This window comes from Varanus komodoensis, unplaced genomic scaffold (assembly GCF_004798865.1).
Source record: "Varanus komodoensis strain SLA01 unplaced genomic scaffold, ASM479886v1 scaffold5, whole genome shotgun sequence".
Lineage (NCBI taxonomy): Eukaryota > Metazoa > Chordata > Lepidosauria > Squamata > Varanidae > Varanus > Varanus komodoensis.
Window position 1 is genome coordinate 10,878,693 of NW_025336087.1, and position 25,046 is coordinate 10,903,738.

At 37.5% G+C, this 25,046-nt stretch overlaps 1 protein-coding gene across 2 annotated transcripts in view; it reads left to right on the forward strand.

Moving 5' to 3' along the window:
* The window catches only part of DMGDH (dimethylglycine dehydrogenase), a 55,791-nt gene that overhangs the window by 6,097 nt on the left and 24,648 nt on the right, over positions 1-25,046 (forward strand). For both annotated transcript variants that reach the window (XR_006416334.1, XM_044446808.1), the window contains exons 3-14: positions 3,073-3,171; positions 4,360-4,524; positions 5,650-5,854; positions 9,696-9,944; positions 10,224-10,422; positions 13,757-13,926; positions 14,262-14,415; positions 17,006-17,171; positions 18,860-18,990; positions 21,025-21,242; positions 21,448-21,605; positions 22,879-22,938. Coding sequence is in view for 1 of the 2 variants with exons in the window: in XM_044446808.1 (XP_044302743.1) it covers positions 3,073-3,171; positions 4,360-4,524; positions 5,650-5,854; positions 9,696-9,944; positions 10,224-10,422; positions 13,757-13,926; positions 14,262-14,415; positions 17,006-17,171; positions 18,860-18,990; positions 21,025-21,242; positions 21,448-21,605; positions 22,879-22,938 (1,974 nt within the window). In the remaining variant the exon portion in view is untranslated. The remainder of the gene's footprint in view (positions 1-3,072; positions 3,172-4,359; positions 4,525-5,649; positions 5,855-9,695; positions 9,945-10,223; positions 10,423-13,756; positions 13,927-14,261; positions 14,416-17,005; positions 17,172-18,859; positions 18,991-21,024; positions 21,243-21,447; positions 21,606-22,878; positions 22,939-25,046) is intronic.

Here is a 25,046-nt window from a genome sequence, read left to right on the forward strand (position 1 = left end):
CAATATTCCAGCTAGTACTTTTCCAAAATAATTCCTTAATTCTTTTTTTCCTTCAAGCAACCAATCTATCCTGATCCTTCCTGTAGCATAGAGGTGCAGAACCCTCAGCCCACAGACCTACTATGGCTTGCTAGGCTCCCCAGTACAACCTGTGATGCACTGGATTCCACCAGGGATGGCTTGCCCTCCAGAAAAGAAAGTGATAAAAACCAAAGGATCGGTATAGCGGCTTTGTGCCTGAGTTTTATCACACTAGTTTAATGATGTATAAATATGGAAATAAATAAAATCTTGCACAGGCAATTGTTGAGCAGCTGTTCCACTTCCTGCATCTCCCCTACCATGCTTGGAGAGTCCATGCATACTGTTTCCCACAAACTCTTCATTTGGGCTGCTTGTTGTGATCATGGTTTACAATCATATATGCAGAACAAATGTAAACCATAGTTTAGCAGTTTAAGTGCAATGGCTTGGCATAAATCATGAAATAATTTGTGACATGAACAAGGAGATGGGGAGAAGATGTGAGGGGGACAGAGCATGTGATCATAGGGCTCATTTCCTTACATTTGTGTGAACTGCATTCTGTCTGGAAAAACCTATAGTTGTGCCAGTTGTGTAAATGAGCAATAATATTCCTGCAGGAACAGATTCTGTTCTTGGTGCCAGACTTCTACCATAGAAGTGGAGGCAGAGGGAAGCATGGCTGAAATAGAAAGAAACAAGAAGTACAGCAGCAATAATTGAATAGGGAAAAATGCTTATATGTACACATGTTAGAGATAAGTGAATAGTATATTATGCTACATTTCCATTTTTTTTCCTTGTGAGTCATACAAGGCATTGCATATTTCAGGTGTGCTATCAGAGGAACATAGGAAGCTGCCTTATACCAGACTATCTAGCTAGCAGCTCCCCACTGTGTTTACCAGAGCTCTTTAATGGGAGACTCTTGTGGTTAAACCTTAGAACTTCTGCATGGAAAACATATACTTCGCCACTGAACTGATTCTTCAGCCTAACTATGGTTTATTTAGTGTTTTTTTCAGGGTTGTCACTTAGGAGTTTAGTAGCTGTATTGATACAGCATGGTGATTAGCTAAAATGGACTAGAACAAATAGACTTATATATCATTTACTTCCATTCATATGTCTAGCCAAAGAAATGGATCAGGTTATTAAACAAAGTGTAAACCAAGCTTCCTGAATTTGCACAATATATTAGTACAAAAATTATTTCACCCTCATTTAAGCAAGACTGTACATAAAACAATAGATTAGCAATGAAAGATTGCATTAGACAAGTGCAGTGGGAAGTGCAGAAGTCCTAAAATGTATGCTGTTGCTTACTAAGATTAACTGCTTGCCAACATTTAATTCAACTCCAAGATTCTTATGGAGAAAATAACAGAATATAAAGGATATTTAGAAGCACAGTAAAATGAGTATTGTGACAAATTGAGAGCTAATGTGGTGTGCTGGTTAGACTGTTGGACTGTAGCCCTAGGAGATCCGGGTTCTCATCTCCACTTGGCCATGAAGCTGTCTGGGTGACTTTGGGTCAATCTCAGCTCAGCCTACCATAGAGTGTTGCTGTTATGAGGATAAAATGGAGTTTGTAAGCCCCTTTGGGTTTGTCAAAAGAGGATATAAATTCAGTGTAATAATAAATAATAACAATAGTGAAAAGTGAAAACAACCTGAGGAAGAAGAACATTTATTTATTCATTTTATTCCATAACCTGAAGGGTCTCTGGGTCACTTACAAATGCTGACAACAGCATTTAAATACAATCAATAAAATGGATAAAAACAGTAAAATAAATAGGTTTTAATCATCTCGCATAATAAAATTATAAAACCAAACACAGCACGACAATATACAACCAATAAATTAACAGCCAAAATTAAACCAATAAACACAAAATACAAATTATAAATTAAGTAAATTAAATTGACCAAAATTTTGTTTGAAAAAAAAGTTTTTACCTGGCTTCTACAGGAAAGCAGAGTCGATGCCAGCCTTATGTCCCTGGGGAGCTAATTCCAAAGTCTGAGAGTTACTGCTGAAAATGCATCCCCTCCTAGCCCTTTCCCCCTTATTCCCATTGGGGTTTGATTATCAGAGGAGGACTTCAGAGGAAGATCTAAGTGGGTGGATAGGAATATATGTAGAGAGGTGCTCCCTCAGGTACCCTGTTCCTGACTGTTTAGGGCTCTATATGTCAAAGACAACAATTTGAATTAGGCCTTGACTGAAACAGGAAGTCAGTGCAGCTGATGGAGGTCTGGTGTAGTATGTTCTTGCCAGCCAGTCCTCATAAGCACTGCACTTCCCTGTTCTGTATTAGGTGTTAGTGTCTGGACTTTTTTCAAAGGCAGCCCCATCTAGAGTGCTTTACGGTAATCCAGGCAAGAGGTTACCAGCACATGGATCACAGTGGCAATACTGGAAAACTGGTTCTCTTTCAGTAAAACCAAACATATTACCAGAGATATTGCAATGTCTTTGTTTATAATCCCAACAATCTAAGTTAGTAAAGAGACCTTTAGCACGTAAATTACTGTGGTGTGGCTAAAAATATATTTTTCTTCATATATGTGTGTGTGTGTGTGTGTGTGTTTCTATATATTTCTATATAGTGTTTCTATATATTTTCAAGCCTCTTTTCTTGAATATATTGTAGCTCTAAATAGAACTGTCACAGACTATAAGCTGCCTATTACATTCAGTCCTATTGTTTGCACTTGTATATCAACCTGACTGTAACACTTCATACATTTGTCGAAGGTGGCTCTAATCAACTAACACTAAGTGTATTAAAACTTCTAAGATAGTTGTTCTTAGGTCCAGCTGAAATGTGTGGAACATGAATTAGTCATAACTAACTATTCACATTGATTTTAAAGGGATCTCATTTCAACTGACTTAATCTCTCAAATTAGTCTCATTGTTTTTGTAGCAACTGTTTGTCAGAAATACCCTGTAATCTGACTTAGATGGGTCGTAGAAAAACTAAACTGCATTTTCCAAAATATAGTATCTTTGTTGTTGTTGTTTCTTTTTTTAAGGCGGGGTTGACAACGTATTTTCATCCTGGAATAAATCTGAAGAAAATCCATTATTACAGCATCAAGCTTTATGAAAAATTAGAAGAAGAGACTGGGCAGGTAGTAACTTCGAATATTGATTACGAATCCATATTAGCTTTGTAAAGTAAGATATGCTACACAGATCCAGAACAATTTATGTGACTGGATCATTTGGATGATCTTAGATAGCAATCTAAGAACAGCTTGTCTTTTTTGAACCTGCCTCTTGCACTACTTTAACTATGTTTCCATTTCTACAAGCTGTCTTGGGGTTTTAAACTTTTACATGAAAGCACACTCCTGTAATATAGGATCTATATCCACAACAAACCTTGTGGCTATTCTATTACATGTTAATTCATTCTGAATCAATTTAGCAACATCACACTTTGTTTAATAATTAATTCAAACTAGTGTGCAAATGCCATATATAAAGTTGATAAAATCCTTGAGGGAGAACAAAAAAGTAAATAGATCTGGCAAATGTATCAAAGTTCACTGCAGTTACCACATTTTGTGAAATGAAATGAGAGATCAAATGAGCATTGGCGTCATCAGGAAATTTTGCTAACCTCAACCTGTTGGGTCTCTAATGGTAGCCAGAGGTCATTGTTTCTTTTTTCTTTTTTTGAGAAGCAGTCAAAAATGGAGAACATTGTCATCTATGAGTTTACGACATTGAATTTTATACGCTAAGAAGAGTATACCCTCTCCAAATTTTTTTTAAAGGATGGGTTTGAGATACACATTTTAATACTTGATAGCTGAAGAATTTTAAACTCTTCAGTAGATTAAAAATTATTTGAACATCAAAGCATATATCCACAGAAGGACCATTGATCACCACTGATCATAAAGCATACTTTTTAAACATTAAATGCAGAAATTAAGTGCAAATTAAAACAGTGGAATGTCATAGAAGCACTGTTGAAGAGAGAGGACATACTGAATTATAAGGAGTGCACAGAAAGCTTTGAGTTACATTTTATAGTGTTGGTTACTATTTTTGTTCCATTTCAAAGAACCAGAAACTTACTAATTTCATGGTAACATAGCAACTATTTATTTCATAGTTTGTTTTAAAGGTATGGTTTGTCATGATTATTTAGTGCTTTGTTAGACTACACATAAATATTCTGTAGTCTCAATCAAATGCAGAAATAGGCATGCTTGAATTCAGTGGGCTTAAGCATGCTAACACATGTCTAATTTTGAATTTAGGCTTATACATGTTCAACCTGGTAATATGTTTAATATTTCTATTAGGCTGTAGGGTTTCATCAACCAGGGAGTATTAGAATTGCTTCAACCCCAGTTAGAGTGGATGAATTTAAATACCAAATGACTCGAACTGGTTGGCATCCCACAGAGCAATATCTTATTGAGCCAGAGAAAGTGCAAGAATTATTCCCTTTATTAAACATGGAAAAGGTAAACAAATGCAATTATTTTATTTATAGAAGGTATGAAATCTGTAATGTGTGTCAGTATCATAGAGAATGTGTGTCAGTATCATAGCTTAATGAACATGAAAGTTTTAAACCTGAAACAAAACACCATAGATTTGTGGGTGGGGAACTGGAACCAGTGAGTTGATGATAGGGATGGACCTATCCCAGATCCCTTCCTTTCATCTCCCGGCATTCTCCATGCAGGGTGAGGCAGGGAGCTGGCTTCACCCCCACTCTCATCTTTGGGCTGTTCCCCCAGGTGCTGGCTGAATCTGTAACTTGCTGCTTTCTCAGTTAGCAAAGAGAAGCAGGGATGTGAATGTGGGTTGAGACTCGGATGTTGCCTCAGGATGTCTCCTCCAGTGCACAGTAAAGGAAGAATGAAGCAGACTGAAGAATGAACCAGACTGAACAGTGGCCTTAAGTGTTCCTTGATGCTGTGACACAGCACCCCTCATAGGGTGAGGGGTCTCGTGCAATGAGGCACTCTGTGGGCCAGATTTGACTTGTGGGCTGGAGGTTCCTTGCCATAAATCTCCAGTGACTTCTCTCAAAAAAAATAAATAAAAACCCTACTAGAACATCTCAACACTTAGGGAAGTTGGGGGAAATGTAACTGGTTTTTAGTGCATAACTATATTTCTTCGTCGTGGCCTCTGTGCATCACACATATCTTCTGGCCAAAGGCACTGTGCAGGCGCAGCACCCATATGTGTGATTGCACAGATGGCCACTCGAACATCAGTTACAGGTAAGCAACCTGCTTATACTGCCAACTTGAACTCCATTGAGGAAACAAAGGTGTTAACCAAATAAATTTGTTGTAATTCTGCTCCCACTTAATTAGTGGCAAAACACTCACTATTTTTAAGGAGGCATGATTGCAGCTCTTCATAACATCAATTGAATTTGTAATTCCATGTAATATCTGTTCATTTGCATTTATTTTGAACTCTTTAGACAATTGTTCTCTGTCACCAGGTTCTGTATTTTTAAAAATTACAGTAGCCTAGTTCTATTCCCAGTAAAACTTCCTTATTTCTCACATACTGATTGTAAAAATATATGGCAAAATCAATGCAATTTCATCTGTTTGACTACTTAGGTATTAGCTGGTCTATACAATCCTGGAGATGGTCATATTGACCCATACTCACTCACTATGGCATTGGCTGCAGGGGCCAGGAAATACGGTGCTCAGTTAAATTATCCAGTTCAAGTTACTAATCTGAAATCTAGATCAGATGGAACATGGGAAGTTGAAACTCCACATGGAATAATTCGAGCAAACAGAGTTGTAAATGCAGCTGGTAAGAAATGCAAGATGTTTTTATACTTTTGGAAGTTTAACAGTACCCCTCAGCCATACAAGATTAGGTAGTTCATGATAAACACAGATAGTAACCTTATAATTAATAAGTTGTAGAAAACAGATAATCCATGCTTTCCATTATGTTAGCTGATGATCCCATGAAACATAGCAGGACAGTTTGTGGAATGGTAGAATAACATATTTCAATGTTTACTAGGATAATAAGTACAATGTCTTATTAATACTGTGTTCTTTAAAATGTCATCACATAAATCATTGGCTCTGACTTCAATCAAATTAGTTTAGAACTAGAATTTTGACCTTTCACTTTAAAATTAGAAATAAATGAGTAGTACCCTTGTGCAATTCTAGTCTCAGATATCCGGGAACTGTGAAAAATACTTGGCATTCTAAGGCTTGCACTTTAGGAACACTTACAAGATTAAAATACTCTATGTGAGTGAATGTATGTGTTTCCTTTTCACTGCTGGATATAGCTCAGTTTTTAAGAAATAGTATATAGTAGTTCTTTAAAAATGCTTTATGTTTTTATTAATAAAATAGTAAAGTGGTGGTGTAAAACAGCACAGTAACTTGATAGTCAGCATGTGTGCATTTTTCAAGTTTCCTTTGATTAAGGGTTTCACATATTTATGGAAATTCCCCTTTCTTTCCTCTCTCAGAACCTTGTTCATTTTCTTGTTTTCATCTTATCATCTAACACTATGCCTTTCCTTCCTACCTTCCTTCTTTTTTCTGTCTCAGGTTTTTATTGGATTGGATTCATATTTGTCACTCCATGAACAGAAGGGCTCTTTCCATTCACAAAGAAAACTGGAATACACCTTTCTGGAGGAAGGGGGCAGTAATTTTCTCCTAGTTCTCCTTCTTTAATTATCCTTTAGGATGATAGTAGTGACTTGAGAGGTCCTTGACCATTATGGTTATACCTTGGCTGCAGCTGTCTAGTGCTGAGCACCCAGCTGATACCAATAAAAGCCTGCAGGAGGGAAACCCTAATAGTTAAGCAAAGCGCGGGGAACCAAGGTTCTATTTAGATGCCAGGAAGCACTTCCTGACAGTTAGGACCCCGAGGGTGTGGAATGGACTTCCAAGGGAGGTGGTTGAGGCCCCATCAGTGAGGGTGTTCAAAGATAGGCTAGACATGCACATGGTGGGCATGTCATGAGCGGAGCCCGCTGGAGCCAAGGGTCAGACTAGATGGACCAGGAGACCCTGTCTGACTCGCTCTGTTTCTATGTTTCTACGTTAATTGGAAAATCTTACATCCATAGGTCTGATTGGGTGCTCTGTAGGAAAGCAGAAGAAATAGCTTGGTTAAATAAATAGTAAACTAATGGAAATTAGGGGGAAGCAGTAGATAAGTTAAGGAGTTTTTTATAGGTATCATTGTATGATTGAAACATTCTATGATTTCCTGAATCAGCTTTTTTGGTCACAAAGATGTATGCATTTTGATTTCGAGATACTTATTTATTTAAAAATTTTTGTATTTCATTTAAAGGTTGAAACCAGGTGATTTACAAAATAAAACTTGATGCAGAGAGGGAAAATTAACTAAAACAGCAACATTACAAGACCATGTTAATTAAAAAAAAGAATAAAAGTAGCTGATGTATGAAGATCCCTAATATAGCCCAGCTTCAAATAAAAGTAGACTGAAGCCTCTAAAGTCTGTTTAGAAATAGTCATGGAGGAGCTCAGTATATTTCCCATTGAAGGGCATTTCATAAGGATGAGAACACTACAGGAAAGACTGTCTTTTGTGCTCAACAATAGATCTTACCTGAGTATATTGGTTGGCACAAAACGTAATTAGTTGGGTTGGACTGCAAGCCAGGAAAAGAAAGAGGCAATCTGTGAAAAACGTGGTGATGGTGGTGATGGTGGTGGTAAGCACATGAACCAGCAGGACAAACATTGCCGATCTTCATGAATTGAGCAATGGGGGTGAGGGAGAAAGGTAAGCCACTTTCTAACAAACCTACTGTGCTTTGAATTAGCAATATGGACTTAGCACAATAAGACTGGTATGAAAGCACACAGTGAATTATTTATTTTGAAGAGGAGGATAGGAAAGGAAGAAAGGAGATTGGCTGCAAGAGGAACACATTCTCCTCATGGTTGTATTTACCTTCAATGACCCAGGGCATTAATCAATACCAAGTCTAAATGTTCCCTTTGGTTGAACATTGAAACTATACAAGTCTGACCTTGGTTTAATAAGTTAATGACAGAAATGCAAAAAATCCTGAGATGTTGCAGCTTCAGAACTCAGTAATAAAATACTCTGATTACAAGGTGGGTCAGAAATAAAGAGGATAACAATAACAGCGATGCAACTGCCTCAGCCCATTATTTGTGGTGCACATAACTTAATTACAATTTAGAGTCTGCTTCGACTGTTCACTTTAATCCTCCATGTGGAACTCTGGCTTGTGTTAAAGCTCAGTAGTGGAACAAATGCTGTACATGCATAAGGTCTCAGGTTCAGTTTCTGGCATCTCCAGCTAAGGCAGAAAAAAGCAAAGCTCTGTTTGAAATGCTGGAGAGGTATTGCAGCATTGTCAGCATTGATAAGACTGAGCTGAGTGAATAATGGCCTAATTCAGTATAAGGTAGATTTTCATGTTCTAGAGTCTTGCACACTTTTCAAAACCAGGCTATAGTTCTAATTATCAAAGTTAATACATTAGAGGCAAGTGGTTGCTACAAAGAGACCTAATCTTTAGTTCTCAAAATGCTAAACCCTTTTGGTTTCCTATTATTTGCCAATAAACTACTAGGCTACGAATGTGTTTTAGATTTTTAAAAATCAGTTTAACTGCAGCATCCTAAATTCATTGTTGGCCTGTCTTATTCAGTCTTAGTGAACCCACTTAAGTCTAGAATTTGGCAGTGTATGCAAAAATATATATCTAGAGATGCGCAACACAATTCTGGGCATGCTAATCTTAAGTTTCAGTGTGTTCACAGACACTTAATTTATAATAAGAGTATTTAGAAATGAAGTCCTAATATCTCAAATTGCATTAGAAAAGTGCAAAGTGTATCACACTTCAGGCAAATTCAGGCAAATTGAGATGTGGAAGCTACTTCATAAATTACAGGTTTTTTACAGAGAGATTACTCTTATACAACATATAAAGCAATTACATATTGCATTCAGATATTTCTGTCAACCTTTGTGGAATAAGCAAATGAGTACAAGGGTTGCATCCAGACTTTCACCTAGCAGAGTTCCACTAGAGTAGGGTTAGGCAATAATGTAGCCCTCCATTATTTTGTAGTCCCACCGTGACCACTTCCATGCTGGTGAGTTGCTGCCAAATTTCAGCAGTATGTATTTCTGGCTGGAAAAAACCCCACATTTTTGTTTTAAAACAAGGTACATATTTCACACATCTTATTTTTGTACAAAACCACATTTGTATGAGGCTTTAGGAGATTGATTTTAATTGAAACAAGGTACACATTGCATACCTAATTTTAGACTGATTTCCCCCCTCTCATCTGCATTGCTCCTGAAATTCAGTGGTAGTATGGAAGTAGCATTTGCAGGGTGGTGGAAGATGTGCTCCCTGGTGTGTTCTGAGTATGGAAATTGGACCCCAAGCTCTCTCACACTGCTCACCCCTGCACTGGAAGAATGGGCAGCTTAGCAAGGTAGGGAGCCTCTGGAGCAGTAGGGGAGGTGGCACAGACCTGTTCTATTTCAAAACCCTACACTATCTTGTTTATTCAAAAAAGATTGTGCCTTTAGTTTCCAATTGCTCAGCTATTCAAATATTCTCATTTCTGTCCATGGTGTTTTCTAGGTTTCTGGGCTCGTGAAATAGGCAAAATGGTGGGACTTCATCATCCACTAATACCAGTTCATCACCAATATGTTGTTACTGCAACTATCCCAGAAGTTAAGGACCTGAAGAAGGAATTGCCTGTGCTTCGAGACTTGGAAGGTTCATATTATTTGAGACAAGAAAGAGATGGGCTTTTATTTGGCCCATATGAAAATGAAGAAAAAATGAAACTACAGGAATCCTGGGTAACACATGGAGTCCCACAAGGTAATTTTGCTCTATTTTTTCAGACTAGTCAAATAAGATGCTGCATATTAATTGTACACTGTGGTTGACAGTGATTCTACAATGTGCATGTTATTAAAGGCAAATCTCCTTTTTAGTATCTTTTCACAAATGTCCTAAATAATTCGATTGTTTTTCCATGCAGTTCCTATCCTGTAATATTTGGGTGTACTGAGAGAAGGAATAGCTCATTTTGCTATCTATATAAAGATTTTAATACGTAAAGTTAACAAATATATAACAAATGAAACATTTTTCTAGGTTTTGGGAAGGAGCTTTTTGAGTCAGATTTGGACCGAATAATGGAACATGTTGAGGCTGCTATGGAAACAGTCCCAGTCTTGAAACAAGCAGACATAATCAATGTAGTTGCAGGTCCTATAACATATTCTCCAGATATTTTGCCTATGGTGGGACCACATCAGGGTATTCAAAATTACTGGGTGGCTATTGGTTTTGGGTAAGTAAATTAAGTCTAAAGTACAATTTTTGTCTATCAAACATTATGAGAAACTTTGTTAAAATTAAATCGCTGTCTTTCTGCTGTGGAAGATGTGGGCCAGATATCTATGCCTGGACTGACTTTTTCAGGAAGAAAAACCGAAGCGAGTAGTGGTGACAAGAAATAAAGTTCTAGTGTGTATTTCAAATAAACCTGGTTCAAATGTATTCAACTGATGGTTTTTAAAGAATTCAGACATGAAATTACTGTTTATTAAAAGAAAAATATACATATTATCTCTAAAATTGGTTGCTGTATCAGAGGACTGTCAGTGTAACATTAACTTCTTAAAAAAGAACCAAAGGAAGGATCCGGGAATTACTTAAAGTTTCTGTACTGAGTAAATTCTAGAAAGCATTAGTAAAACTAAAATTATTGAGAATGTAGAAAAAGTCTTCTTCAAAGGTAAGTCCTTCTTCAAAGGTAAGTCCTGTCTCATTTACTTTTCCTTTGAGAGTGCCAACATATGTATGGTTAGGGGCGATCCTGCAAGGCATTGGGCTTCTAACATGAGGCCTTTATAGTGCTTGCTTGATCATAGAAGTCAGTGGGACCTTTTCATGAAGTTGTCACCCTTCAGAATCTCTTCACTTTTCTGGCCATTTTTGCAGGTTTTTTTTTAAAAGAGCAGGGAAAGTCTAGTATTTTCCTTGATGGTATCATTACTTGCTACAGAAGCCGAGTGTACTTTTGCAATTTTGCTCTTTGCTGCAGCACCACCTTTCATGGGTGTTGGGACAGAGAGGAACATACAGGAAGGCAGAGAGGGACATTCTGGAAAGGGGGGAATTATGTGAAGGACACGCTAATCCTCTCACAAAGAAAATAGAAGAAGAAACCTTGGTAAAGCGCTGGATTATATATCTAATGTTAGAGAAGCTCCTTGTGTCTTTCAAAAATGTTTGACAAGGTCCTTGACTAATGGCTCCTGTGCAAACTTAGCAGTCATGAGATAAGATAACAGATCCTCTTATGGACCAATAATCTATGAAATAACAGGAAGCTGAGATTGGAATAATGGGCAGTTCACATTATAGAAGGATGTAAGGAGTGAGGTCCCCCAGTGATCTATATTTGGGCCGATGCTTTTTAACTTAGTCCTAAATGATCCAGAGTTAAGGTTGAGCACTGAGGTAGTCTGTTTTACTAATACCAAATTACTCTAGGTTGTAAAAACAAAGAGATTGTGAAAGAGCCAAAAGAATCTCTCCAAACTTGAATAGGCAATAAAACAACACGTGCATTTTTTTTTGGTGGGGGGAACCTTGTCTACACATAATTACTGGCTTCTGAGCCACTGGTGACTGGTCAAGAAAGCAATTTTGTGATTGTGGTGGATAGGTCAATGAAGATTTCAACACAGTGGACAGCCTCTATGAAAATGAAAAAATCCATGCTAGGAATCATTAGGGAAAAAGGTCAAAAATAAAATTGCCATCATAAATTCCTTTGTGGTGCCAATATACACTCACTGTTTCTCAGTGTCTGACTGTTGTGTGTAATTAGAAAGAAAATCATAAAAAGGCAACTGAACTTATTGGAGGAATAGATTAACTCACTATGAGGAAAAATTACAAATGTTTGTGGGGGGTGTTGTTTGTTTTTGAGTACAAAACAGACAAGTGAGGAGTAACATGATGGAAGTTTATATAATTGAAGAAAATGGATAATGAGAAGTTTTTCTCCCTCATAATGCTAGAACCCAGGGTCATCTAATAAAGGTGTATGGTGGAAAAGTCAGACAGACCAAAGAGAGTACTTCTTCAGCAGCACACAGTTAAATTAGGGAATTTTGTACCACAAGATATGATGAGAACCATAAGCTTGGATGGATTTGAAAGGTGATTTGACAAATGCATGGAGGATAAAGAAATCAGTTAGGGTTATATATTGCCTCCAGAATTAGAGGTAGCACATCTCTATACATTAGCTGTTGGGGGGGGGGGGAACTACGGGAGAGAAATATGAATAATTTCATACTACATTCATTTTAAATCAATTTTAAATTGTTTCAGTATGAAGGTATTTGAAATATTACATTTAAATTCTTTATCAAATAGTCCTTCAGGCTTCAGAAGATGTCCTACTGGTACTTTGACCACAATGCTGTTGTGGTAGCAAATGGCAGCTGTTCTATTGACTTCATTAAACATTGGAAAAAAAGGTTCCTATTGGGGCTGGTGACTCCTGTGTCAGTGAGGCTCCTTAACCATTGCAGACTGCATTCTGAAGTTTATAGGTGCCATCTGTGGTGCTGAATCGCACCTCCAAAATAGGTTCAGTACCATGAAGCACCATAAATAACTCCTGCAAAGCTGAATAAAAACTGCAATGAATGACAAACTCGACTGGCTTAGGAGCCAGCACCTACTCAAACTTCCAATACTCTTCTCGACAGCAGTATCTGTTACATTAACAGTAATCTGTTCATTACTGCAAGGCAATACCCTGTTTTGTTTCTACTCGTATGAAATAAATAATTGTACCAAGTAAAGCATTAATAGAAATATTAATTTCTAGCATTTTTTGCTCACAGTCGTCCCATTTGTTGCAACAGATCAATTAATTAAAATCTATAAAATGAAATAAAACATATGTCTGCCAGTATGAATCAGAACAGCTATTTTAAATGTTCATCCAAATTTATGGCAATTATATGGGATCATTGTGCTCCCCATTTTACAGAGCTAAAACAGAGAGGTAGATAGTGAGTCCCCAGGGTCCATCATGTGAAGACTGCTCAGTGCAAGATGCATTTGCTGCACAGAAAGCACTTCTTTGGAAATTGCAGGTATATGCAGTATCCAGTTGCAGGTATCCAGTAATTGCAGGTATTGAGCATGTCAGGCATATGCATGTGTCTATTCATCACGTGTATATGTAATTGGAATGTGCAGTTAATTGCATTTTCCAATTGAATTAACCCATAGTGACAAAGACACATAGGTGTTTTGTCACATATGACCCATGATGTTTTCAATTTCATTTCTTTGTAGATTTTGTCATCCATGAAGCAGACCAGAATACAAATACATATTACAAACCAGTGGCCTTGTTTGGGAATAATGCCCAGTTTTTGAATCCAATTGTAATTTTCTGGCTGACTTTCTCTGGTTTGCTGAGCCTTTCACTGTCCCTGAATTAGGCTGCTACATATTCAACTGGATTAATTTGCCAATTAACAAAATAGTAAGAAAAAATAGTAGGAACTGAGTTTATGAGCCCAAAGGCCTTTGCTAAAATAGTATCTGAAATAAATTTGAGGGAACTAGTTATCTCTTTTTTCTTTCAGATATGGTATCATACATGCTGGTGGCATAGGAAAGTATCTCAGTGACTGGATGCTCAGTGGGGAGCCTCCTTTTGATCTACTAGAATTAGATCCAAATAGATACGGAAAATGGACAACTATGGAATACACAAAAGCAAAAGCAAGGGAATCTTATGGATTTAACAATATTGGTAAGATGGTCGCTTATCACTTTTCCCATATGAAAATATAAAAATTAATACAGTACAGCAAAGATTGGATTTTTTTTACCTTGTTTTCTTTTTCTGGATTAATGGAGACCAGGGCTTAGTTACACCTTCCCTTGGAGTGTTCTGAGTTAATTTACACTATACATAGTGCATAAAAAACGCCACCTTTCTTATTTTACATCCACTGTTACGATGCTTTACAACATCCAAAGATTTACTGTTTGGAAGGCTTATTTGGAGGCACATGAAAAATAATTATATGTACATTTGCAGTAAGTGATTCCTTTTCATGTGTATTCTTTTTTTAACCTTTGTAGTTCTTTATCCTAAAGAAGAAAGATTTGCTGGGAGACCAACAGAAAGAGTTAGTGGGCTTTATGACATCCTTAAATCTAAATGCTCCATGGGATTCCATGCAGGATGGGAGCAACCTCATTGGTTCTACAGACCTGGGGATGAGATTGGATACAAGTAAATGAAAGTTACATATTTATTTAGTGTGCTAAATTGGTGTTAATATATGTCAGATAATGGATTTTTTCATTAAAAGTTCATCCTTTTTGTTGTGCAGCTTTTAATTCATATATTTTAGGCAATTCTAATAGCTGTGCGTTTCTTTACTTGGTATTTTTTTATATCCTGCATTCTTTCAAGGAGCTCAGAGTGGCATATATGGTGTCTCTCCCCATTTATCCTCATATCAACCCCTTTGAAACAGGTTAGGTGGAAAGACAGTGACTGGTCTTAACGACACCTAGTGAGCTTCATGGCTGAGTAGGAATTTGAACCTAGTTTCCCTCAGACCTAGTTTTCAGAAAGCTCTTAAATAGAAAAGGTTAGTATTGTATACTTCCTCTTCTGAGAGGATTTTTGTGAGATTGTATCAATTTAAAATAGAGATAGGTTGCTAAGAGCAAAGTTATGTTTTCAGCATGTGTTCTTGGACAGATATCAGTAAAATGGCTCATGATTCTTTTAATTTTTTTTCTCCCTACAAAACTGCTGAAAGATTGATGAGTGGGAGAGGAAGGCCTTGTCAGGCAGGAGGTATGTGGGGAATGAAACCTATTGCTAGCCAGAGGGAGGAGGGAGAACTAACCACACATGTCTTATGCTTCATGTGGCATATGGGGTGCCATTATAGAGCAGCGTAATATATTCATACATAGCAACAAACTGTGACAAGTCAAATTGGCTGAGGTAGGTGCAGTTGTGTAAAAAATAGTTAAGCAAAACAAAAAGTGGTTTAACCTTACTTTCAGATAAGCAAGTCACTGCTTTTCACTAGAAGTTTCCTGAAGTGGAAGACTCAATTCTTATTCCCCCTTTGTTTTCCACCTCCTAACATGGAAACTGAGCAGATAAACACTGTTCCTCATGTTGCAGACTTTCTGCAATTATACTCTGAAACATTATAGTGCTGTTTGGACCTTCAAATGAAATGAAGAACGTTATTGACAGCAAGCCCTGCCCTTATCATACCTGCATAACTTTACATATCTGCAATGTGCCTATGTATGTAGAAAATAGCTATACATAAGCTCATGTGTGAGGTTGGTGAACTTGAAAAAAACAAGGTCACCATCCATTCCTACAAGGCTGTTTTTGTTCTTTGCCTTCAAGTTGTCTTTAACTTATGGCATCCATATGTATGACCGCCCCCCAAAATGTCCTATCAATGGCAGCCCTGCTCAGCAGCTATAAATTCAAGGCTATGGCTTCCTTTATGGAGTCAATCTATCTCTTATTTGGTCTTGCTTTTCTTTTCTATGTTCAACTTTTCCTAGAATGATTCCTCCCCGCAAGGGAGTTTTGTCTTCTGATGATGTGCCCAAAGTATGACAGCCTCAGTTTTATCATTTTTGCCTCTGGGGAAAGCTGTCTTGATTTGATCTAGGACCCACTTGTTTGCCTTTCTATTGGTCCAGGGTATTTTCAGAGCTCTCCTCCAGCACCATGTTTCAAATGCCTCAGTTTCCTTCTTGGCAGCTTTCTTCACGGTCTAGCTTTTGCACCCATACATTGTGATTGGGAATGCAGTAGTGTGGATGATCTTTCCCTTGGTCTCTAGTGAAACATCCTTATACTTGATGATCCTTTTTACTTCCTTCATTGCTGTCCATCCCTACAATTTCTATATGTGCAAGCAAAATGCAGATGTGCAAACATAAGCTTTGTGGTGGGAGGCAGAACATTCTGATAATCCTGTTTCACTTATGAGTGCTTATGAGATTTGATTTTTATTGTTCAGAACAGAACCTATGGCAATCTAGATCTGATGAAAATGTGGTAAATGTTTTTCTATGATCCTTTTTTTTTAAATGTCAAATTCAAATATAACCTGTTCAGGCTTCAGGATTTTCAAGTGTGTGTCAGGCTGCAAACCAAACTTGGACCATCTAATACCAAATATGCCATCTTTTTGGCACCAGATTAAGAAAGCCTTCTTTGTGGAGGCCTTTAAAAAAAAATCTCCCTGGTCATCCAGGGGCCTCAAGGATTTATCTAGGCAACTTTTTTCCTCCCTCTTGGCTGGGTCTTTTTCATTGTATTTAATGTATTTTAATGCTATTTGAATTAATTGTTAAATGTTTTAAATGCTGTTTTATGTATTGTACTTTGTTGTTTTTATATCCTGTTGTGAACCACCCAGAGAGCACCAGCTATGGGTGGTACAGAAATGTTAATAATAATAGATCAAAATAAAATGCAAAGCAATAAATGACAACATTGATCATTCACTGATCCAGCAGAAAAAAATGTTCTGAGATTCTGAACTTCAGAAGACAGGTTAGTTAGGATTTTGCTTCTGTTACAAAATCCCAACGCATTTGATTTGGATTTGTAATCAAGTCAAAGATTAGGTATTGTTTCACAATGGAAAATAATTAACAAAATTATCAAATTAAGTATGCCTAGCATCCATTTCCCAAAGGAGTGGGAAGGAGGAAAAGAAAGGGGACAAAATTTCAAGATTGTATCCTGTTGACCTGGTTACTTAAAGCTATATTGAAATGCTAGGCAGGCTTTTTACAAAATTATCTAAACATTCTTTTTCTAGGCCTAGTTTTCGACGCACAAACTGGTTTGAACCTGTGGGTCATGAATATAAACAGGTGATGGAAAAAGTGGCTGTGATTGATCTTACTCCATTTGGCAAGTTTAGCATCAAAGGCACTGATTCTGTTAAACTTTTGGATCGTCTTTTTGCAAACGTAATTCCAAAGGTAAATGGAAATGTAATAACTATAATAGTATAGGATTTAACTTTTTACAAACTGTGAAGGAGCTGAAGTTCATAGCCTTCTTCATGTGAGCTCTCAAGTATGTTGAATCTAAGGGTGAAACTAGATAAGATGAACTAGCTACATAATTAGAAATTGCATGATTGACTGCTTCAAAGTAAATTCTGAGCAAAAAATGATTTGTGCTGTGAGGACCATGCCTGGCTGGAATGATTGATGTCTTGGAGAGTTTGGCACTATGTGTGGTAAGTAACTTATTCTCTTCACTTCCTGCATACACGTGACCCAGTCTTGGACCCATCTGATGTATGTCTATTTTATGGAATCTACATACCTCAGAATGAAGTGTGTTAACAATTGCATGGATCAGATGGGCCTCATATATTCATGCTTGGATTGGGAATGTTTGTATGAGGCCTGTGTTAAGAACATAAGAACCGTGCTGGATTAAAACAATGTTCTAACCAGTCCAGCACTCCCTTCAAACAGTGGCAATAGGTTAGTGAGATAGGACTTGTCTTTGTGGAAGTCATTTTGATTCCAAATATTTTATTTATTATTTATTATTATTTATTAAAACATTTTTATGCCGCCCCATTCGCCGAAGCCTCGGGGCGGCTTACAACACTAAATATGTTCCAGTATTTGGGCAGAGAATGCAATCCAAATTAAATGGACAGATATGGGCATAATCCTATGCAACAGGATACACAACACATAAAACAGCATTTAGAACATTTTAAATCTAATTAAAATAACATTAAAATGCATTAAATTCAATGAAAAAGACCCAGCCAAGAGGGAGGAGAAAAAAGCATGTGGATAAACCCATGAAGCCCCTGGATGACCAGGGAGATATCTAAAAGCCTCCACCAAGAGGGCTGTTTCAACCAGCAGCAGGAGGGCTGCAGCAGGAGGGGTTGTTCCAAAGTTTGGGGGTTGATGATGAAAAGGAGAAATAGAGATGTTTGTCATCAGCATTCTGATGACAATGCACTGCTAAACTTGGATGACTCCACTCAGTTGTTTCATGTAGATGTTGAAATGCATGGGAGACAGAAAGGATTTCCATGTTGGAGAATCCACAGGGCTGAAGAATAATCCCCAAGCACCACCTTCAGGAGATGGTCCTCCAAGGCAGAGTGCCCCCCCCACTCTCCTCTCAGCCAGCTGCTCTAGAAGGATACTATGGTTGATAGTATTGAAAGCCACTGAGAGTTCCAGAAGTATCAACAGGGTTGCAGTGCCCTTGTCTTGCTCCAGCATAGGTCATCATAGAGGGCAACCAAGGTTGTTTCCATGCCCAAACAAGACCTGAACCCTGATTGAAATAGATCCAGATAATCAGAGTACCTGGAGTTGATTGTTAACTACCCTTTCTAGGAGAGGCCTGTAGTTCAAATTTTCTGGGTCAAATGACAATTTCTTGAGTAGTAGTCTCACCACTGCCTCTTGCAAAGAGCTAGGAAAGGCCTCCTTAGGCAGTTGTTCCTTCCTGGCTTTTATAAGCAAGGAGGGGCACGGATCCAGTACAGAGCTGGTTGTACAAACCTGTCCAAACACTTTGTCCACATCCTGGAGCTGTACTGATTGTAACCTATATATTAATTTCTATTAAACTTTTATGAATAATTATATTGTAGTATAATTTTACTTATTTATCTATATAGGTTGGTTTCACAAACATTAGTCATCTGCTAACTCCAAAAGGCAGAGTTTATGCTGAGCTCACAGTCTCTCATCTGAGGCCTGGAGAATTTATGTTAATTACTGGTTCTGGCTCAGAGCTCCATGACTTGAGGTAAGTGAACATATTTATTTACTAAAGTTTTAAAAACCACTTGTGATGCTAGAAATAAGGGAGGAGCTGCAATTCAGGAAAATCAGAAGCCTCTGCTCACAGACATACTACAAGGGTTTAGTCTGGTAACATGGAGCAAAGATGGCAGTAATGGCTGCTGTGTACACTGAAGTTACTCTGAAATAGGGATCTCCACCTTTTTTGGACATGTGGGCACATTTGAGAATTTAAGAAACTGCTGCAGGCTCCACCACAAAATAGCCTCCAAAAGTACTGGTGACTAGTTGTGTCTGCTCTTCTCCTCCTCTTTCCAAGCAGATGAAGGGAAAGTTTTCTTTATTAAAAGCCTGTATCATTTTAAAACTGACCAGCTAGACTAGTTTTGTAGTCCAAAAGAAGAGTATTGCAGAAGTCAATAACAAGCAACATTATAATGCTGGTCATTAGGCAAATGTGGTTTAATGATAAGAAATTGATTCCAAACTGAATACCTGCCCCAACTTCCAAAACTAAAGAGAGAAAACTACTCTTTCAAGATAGTCCTTCCTGCTCCAGGGCCAATTACTTGGAAAATCCAGAGCTTCTCAGCTGGTCTGTCATTTTAGCCTGATAGTGTAATCTCAGATTAATTATGTTAGTTCTGGTACTATTCCATCAGCTTGCTTACTAATATTTTCCCACTGAATTTGAAACTTTTTGATTCACAGTGACTGCCTGGCTCTGGGTCCATTAGCCTTGGCATTTCAGCTGCAGTTTCTGGTCCCTCTTCTTTGTCTGACTTCCACTCTTTTGAAGTCTCTTTTATAGGAAGAGTGGACCCGGTCCCTATGCTAGTCATATCATGGTTGGTCTGGCAACCTGGCTAGGTAAAAGCAAGCTGAAGAAGTGGTGGTGGAGAGAAAAATACTGAAGCTAGAAGGGAGAGGGAAATTGCAAGATAAAGGGGTGGAGAGAGAGAGAGAGAGCAAGGCAAGAAGAGGGGAGAAACATTAAGGTAGAAATGTGGTGGGAAAAGAAATGGCAAGGCTTAGAGCCTGGGAGGAAGGTGAAAGAGCAAGACAAAAAAAGACCAACTGTAGGTTAGCAGAGTGACAGAGTTAAAGAGAGGTGTGTGTGGGGTGGGGGGAGGCAGAAATTGTGAGGCTAGAAATAGGCAAAGGGAGAAAAAGCAGGGCTAGAAGCTAGAAATAGAAGAAGGCTAGAGATGGGGAAAGGCGAGAACTAGTAAAGTTATGGAATTGGCTAAAAGAGTGGGGAGGGTGAAAAAGAGAATAAAGTAGAAAATTCTGTGGGTAAAGGATTGTGTATGGCCAGAAAACAACTTTTTACTTTGAAGCCTTCTTACCCACAGCTAATCTGCAGTAGATACAGAAACAGGAAGGAGAATTTGGTATCCCAATATTTTTTCCAGGTTTTTATTAAAAAATAAAATGTTGAAGGGTGCAGGGATTGGAGAGCTTCTTGGGTGCCATCTGCATTGAGGGCTCTTAAAATAAAGGCTTATGTTATACTAGAGAATGGGATATTTATTTGTGTAGAATTAACAAATGGTCATAGTATTGAATAGACATATTGTCTATTGATATGATAGGAGTGCAAAAGGAGGTTTATAAATATTGGCAGTGTTAAATGAAGTCGAACCCTCAGAAAAAGGTATGGGAGGAAAGTATATTATTGGTTCCAACAATGAATCAGTTAAATGTACATTATTTAATATTTAATTAAGCATTTCATATTGCATTTTTCTTGATATGTTGGGGTTTTTCAACAATGTAATTGGAGATGAGATAGTAAATGAGAATGAACTTCATCCTAGAGATCCAGGGCACTTTTGTTTTAGTGGTAATTGTTGTCAGGTTGGAGATGGGAGTGGGTGAGTTGTTTTTTGAGTGTTGCTCTATGTGATGCTCACCTTATCTCTCTAATGCTTTTAAGACATCAGCTGTTTTTATTCCTAAGAACTATTACTCATACAGCAATTTCAAAACCCTTTTTGTTGTTTCGGACTTATACAGTCTTGTCTTTTATATTCAGATGGATTGAAATGGAAGCAATTCGAGGACACTATAATGTAGAGATAAAAAATATTACAGAAGAAATTGGGGTATTGGGTATTGCTGGTCCATATGCACGGAAGGTTCTTCAGAAGTTAACAACAGAAGATCTCAGTCATGCTGCATTCAGTTTTTTGCTATCTAGAGATTTAAAAATTGCTGATATTCCTGTAACAGCAATTAGAATATCTTATACAGGTAAGTGGTGGGAAAACTACTATTAAACTGCTAAATAAAATACATGTGTATTAGGAAGTGAGTAATGCTAAGTAAAATTGCAATTAGTCTAAGGTGTGTGTAGGATTGCAGCCTAAATGTTCCTGTCATTGTTTAACTTTTAAATTTTAATGGTCACAGTTTACATTTGTATTTAATTAAGATGCTAATATTTGATTTGTAATAGGTGAACTGGGCTGGGAATTGTACCACAGGCAAGAAGATTCTGTTGCTTTATATTCCACCATCATGGAAGCAGGCCATGAAGAAGGAATTGACAACTTTGGAACATATGCAATGAATGCACTAAGACTAGAAAAGGGTTTTCGAGCCTGGGGAGCAGAGGTTTGAAACTAGGGATTATTTTTTTTATTCTGTCAGCATAAGTAGTGATTTCTAACTATTTTGACATATTTCAAAATTAGGAAAAAGTTACTCTTAGGTTTAACTCTTCTATTTTGCAAGAAACCGTCTGTCCCATTACATTTATGACATCAAAGGCTGTCGCTTTAATACAGAGATATTCTTCTCCTCCATATACTACAGAATTTGTTCGGGTAAGAAATCATAGTGGGATGCTTTGCTGGAATTTTTACCTAGAGCATGGTCTGATCATTAAACCCTGGGCCATTTCAATATAAATACTTTTTTGTGTTGCCTGGATGTTTGGAATGTATGCCCAATTCCATTTTAGCAAGCTGCTTGAAGAGCTAAGAGTATATCTTTGGAGGAAACAATAGGCACTGTGGAAACAGTTGGGGCTTACAGCTGTGTCTGGGAGTGCTGCTTTCATTTTTAAAGGATTTCTAATTCATTTCTTCACTGCCTGAGACATTTGTACGATTTTCATTTGTCTCTATTCCATCTCTCAAAATATGCACTAAATGTATTTTAGCCTTGCAGTGACATCCCTAATTCTCTCTATAAATGCTAATATTATACCTTAGCTTAACATAATATCACAGATTAGCTACCCCATCTATTGTTTGTTCCTCCAATCCTTTCAATAAAATTCAATACTTTCCAACATGAGAGAGTGAACATATAGCTTCCAAAGCATCTTTTAAAATGCAACTCAGCAAAAGTTAAAAAATGGGTATTGCTATGGGGTATCTTCTAAGGAAAGTCTTTATTGAAGTTGCTCCTTAGCATAATGGTCTGATGATCTCCAATTCAGTCCCATTGAAGGATTCCATCCCATCATCCCACATGTTGAAAATGAAAAGAATAGTTCAAGCATCCTTGCTAATAACTTGCTAATAACTTGGCCTCCCTGACATAAAGAGTAAGGAGGTAGATTTGCAAGCAAATAGTTTATTACTACACTTCCTTAAAATATCTAATCTCTTCCAGTGGTCTATGCTTGTGCTTATTTTTGCTTTGCTGGATAGAAATTCACTTTTTCTTTTAAATGTAGATAATGGAATAAATGTTTACTTGCATTTTGGATTAAGAACAGTGAGAATTACATCTCTTTAAGAAAGCACAGATTTTACATACCGTACATAAAAGACTAATTGGAAAAAAACAGAGAAATTCAAAGATGTAAAGAAAATGTGCCACCTAGTGGTTGATAGACTTAGTGAATGAATATAATATTGCAACTTTGTTTTAACAGATGAATTGTGACACTAATCCCCTGGAAGCTGGACTGAACTATTTTATAAAATTAAATAAGGTAAGTCTGAAATGTGTTTAGAGCTATATAATTATTTCTGAAGTAATTGTCGTGTTTGCAAATAAATACTGTACATCTTTCTTACAATCAAGTTCAGATACTCATTCATTTCTCCAGTATTGTTGCTTTATGCTTGCTAGAGGAATTATTCCAATGCATGAACTTGTTTTGATAGGTAGCTTGATCTTCAAAAGCTCCACTAATTAATTCTATCTTTGGCCCCTATGAAGAATTTGAGATTAGAGTGATTCTCTTCCACAGACCTTAATTGTGTGAAATTGCTTTTGTTTTGGAATTAGTCTTTGATGATCTATCTGCTAGCTGTTATACTCTATTTACTGCAAAATTATTATTTATATACCAGACCACGTAGCTTTAAAGGTGATGACTAATGACTAACATATGAGTTTCAATTGGTTAATGGATAGCAAGAATATGTGTGAATGGGATTTTTTTTAAAAAAATAGTCATGCCACTCAACATACTACTTGAAGTTTATAGATTGGGATTGAACCCAGATCTAGAACAGGCCCACTGAAATAAATAGAATTTAATTTAGTCATAACTAACTGATTTCATTGATTCAATAGTATGTCAAACTCTGAATTCCTTAGTTTCAAGCAGCAGCCAACCAAATGCCTCTGGGAATTTTACTAATGAGACATGACAATCTAAGCACATCTTGCTGAAACTAAGCTAGTCTGAACTTGGTCAGTACCTGGGTGAGGGACTGTGTGGAAATCCTATATATGTCATTCTGAGTATAATTTTTAATGTATAATGAAAGAAAAACATATTTTCTTCTGTGCATTCAGATAAGTAGTAACTGTGGACATGGAGCTTCTACTAAATATGATGGCTAATACCTTCATAATGTTGTCCTGTCTTTATGGTAATGATTTCCATAACTTAATTACATGTGTAAGAAAACTTCCAGATGTAGCTGTTGGACATCTACTGTCAAATCCGTATTACTGAATTCTGAAAAGGAGAGATAAATGTCGCTTTATCCAGTCTTTCAATTTCATCCATTATTTTTAAAAACCTTTATTAAATTTTCAATAATCACTTTTTCTAAACCAAAACCACTTTAGCCATTTTCCCAGAAGCAAGTTATTCCATTCTGCTAGTCATTTTAGTTTTCTGTGTTTTGTCAGTTTTGACAAAACTTTCTCTTAGGTAATCTGAGCATGTAGGAGTAAGCAGCTAAGAGAACAATCTTATAGTCCTTAGGAAAACATCTTAGGGGCCATAGATTTTTTCAGATTCTTCTTCCTGAGGTGGTAGACATTCCTATGACCTTGGGAGCAATGTGTGCAGGAGGGAAACTCTGCGTTCCAGTCCTTTCTACTGACCCCTTGCAACTTCTGCAAAAAGAACCCCACTGCCTTGTATCTTGAGCTCTGTCAGGATCTAGGCAGCTTCAGGGCTCCTCCTGCTGGCCAAATGCCTTAATTTTAGTTCCAGTCTCTGCTGCAGCTGCCAGGGCCTTTATGGGAACCTGGGAGAAGAGCTCTTTCCTCCAGAAACTGCCTCCACAACACTGGTCTCCAATGTCTGAAGCCCTGCTCCTGGGTACCCATTTCTTTGTGCTGTCTTCCTACCTCCTAATCATAGGCTTGTTTTGATTATGCTCTTGCTATTTGGCTTACATTTTGTTTGCTTCCCTGTTCACTCCTGGTTTTGACTTTGACTTTCTCTGGATAACCACTTGGATTTGACTGGTGACTGGACTCTGGCCTTATACCTTATCGACTGTGCTGCCTGGGTCCCAGTGCCTCAGTCTAGCATCCTGCTGCCCATCCCTTGGACCTTACAAGGTCAGTCCTACTCACTCTTAGCATCTGCCAGGCATCTACCTGCACAGCATTAGCTATTTGGAGTGTTCTGATCTCAGACTGCTCCTTCCAGCAACATAGGATTTTGATTCAGCAGTTGCAGTCCTTTGGTGGGTACAGGAAGTAAGCATTTTAAACTTTTACCTATGTTTAAAAGTGTTTGTATATGATAAAGGTAAAGGTTCCTCCCACACATGTGTGCTAGTTGTGTCCAACTCTAGGGATGGTGCTTATCTCCGTTTCTAAGCCAAAGAGCCAGTGTTGTCTGAA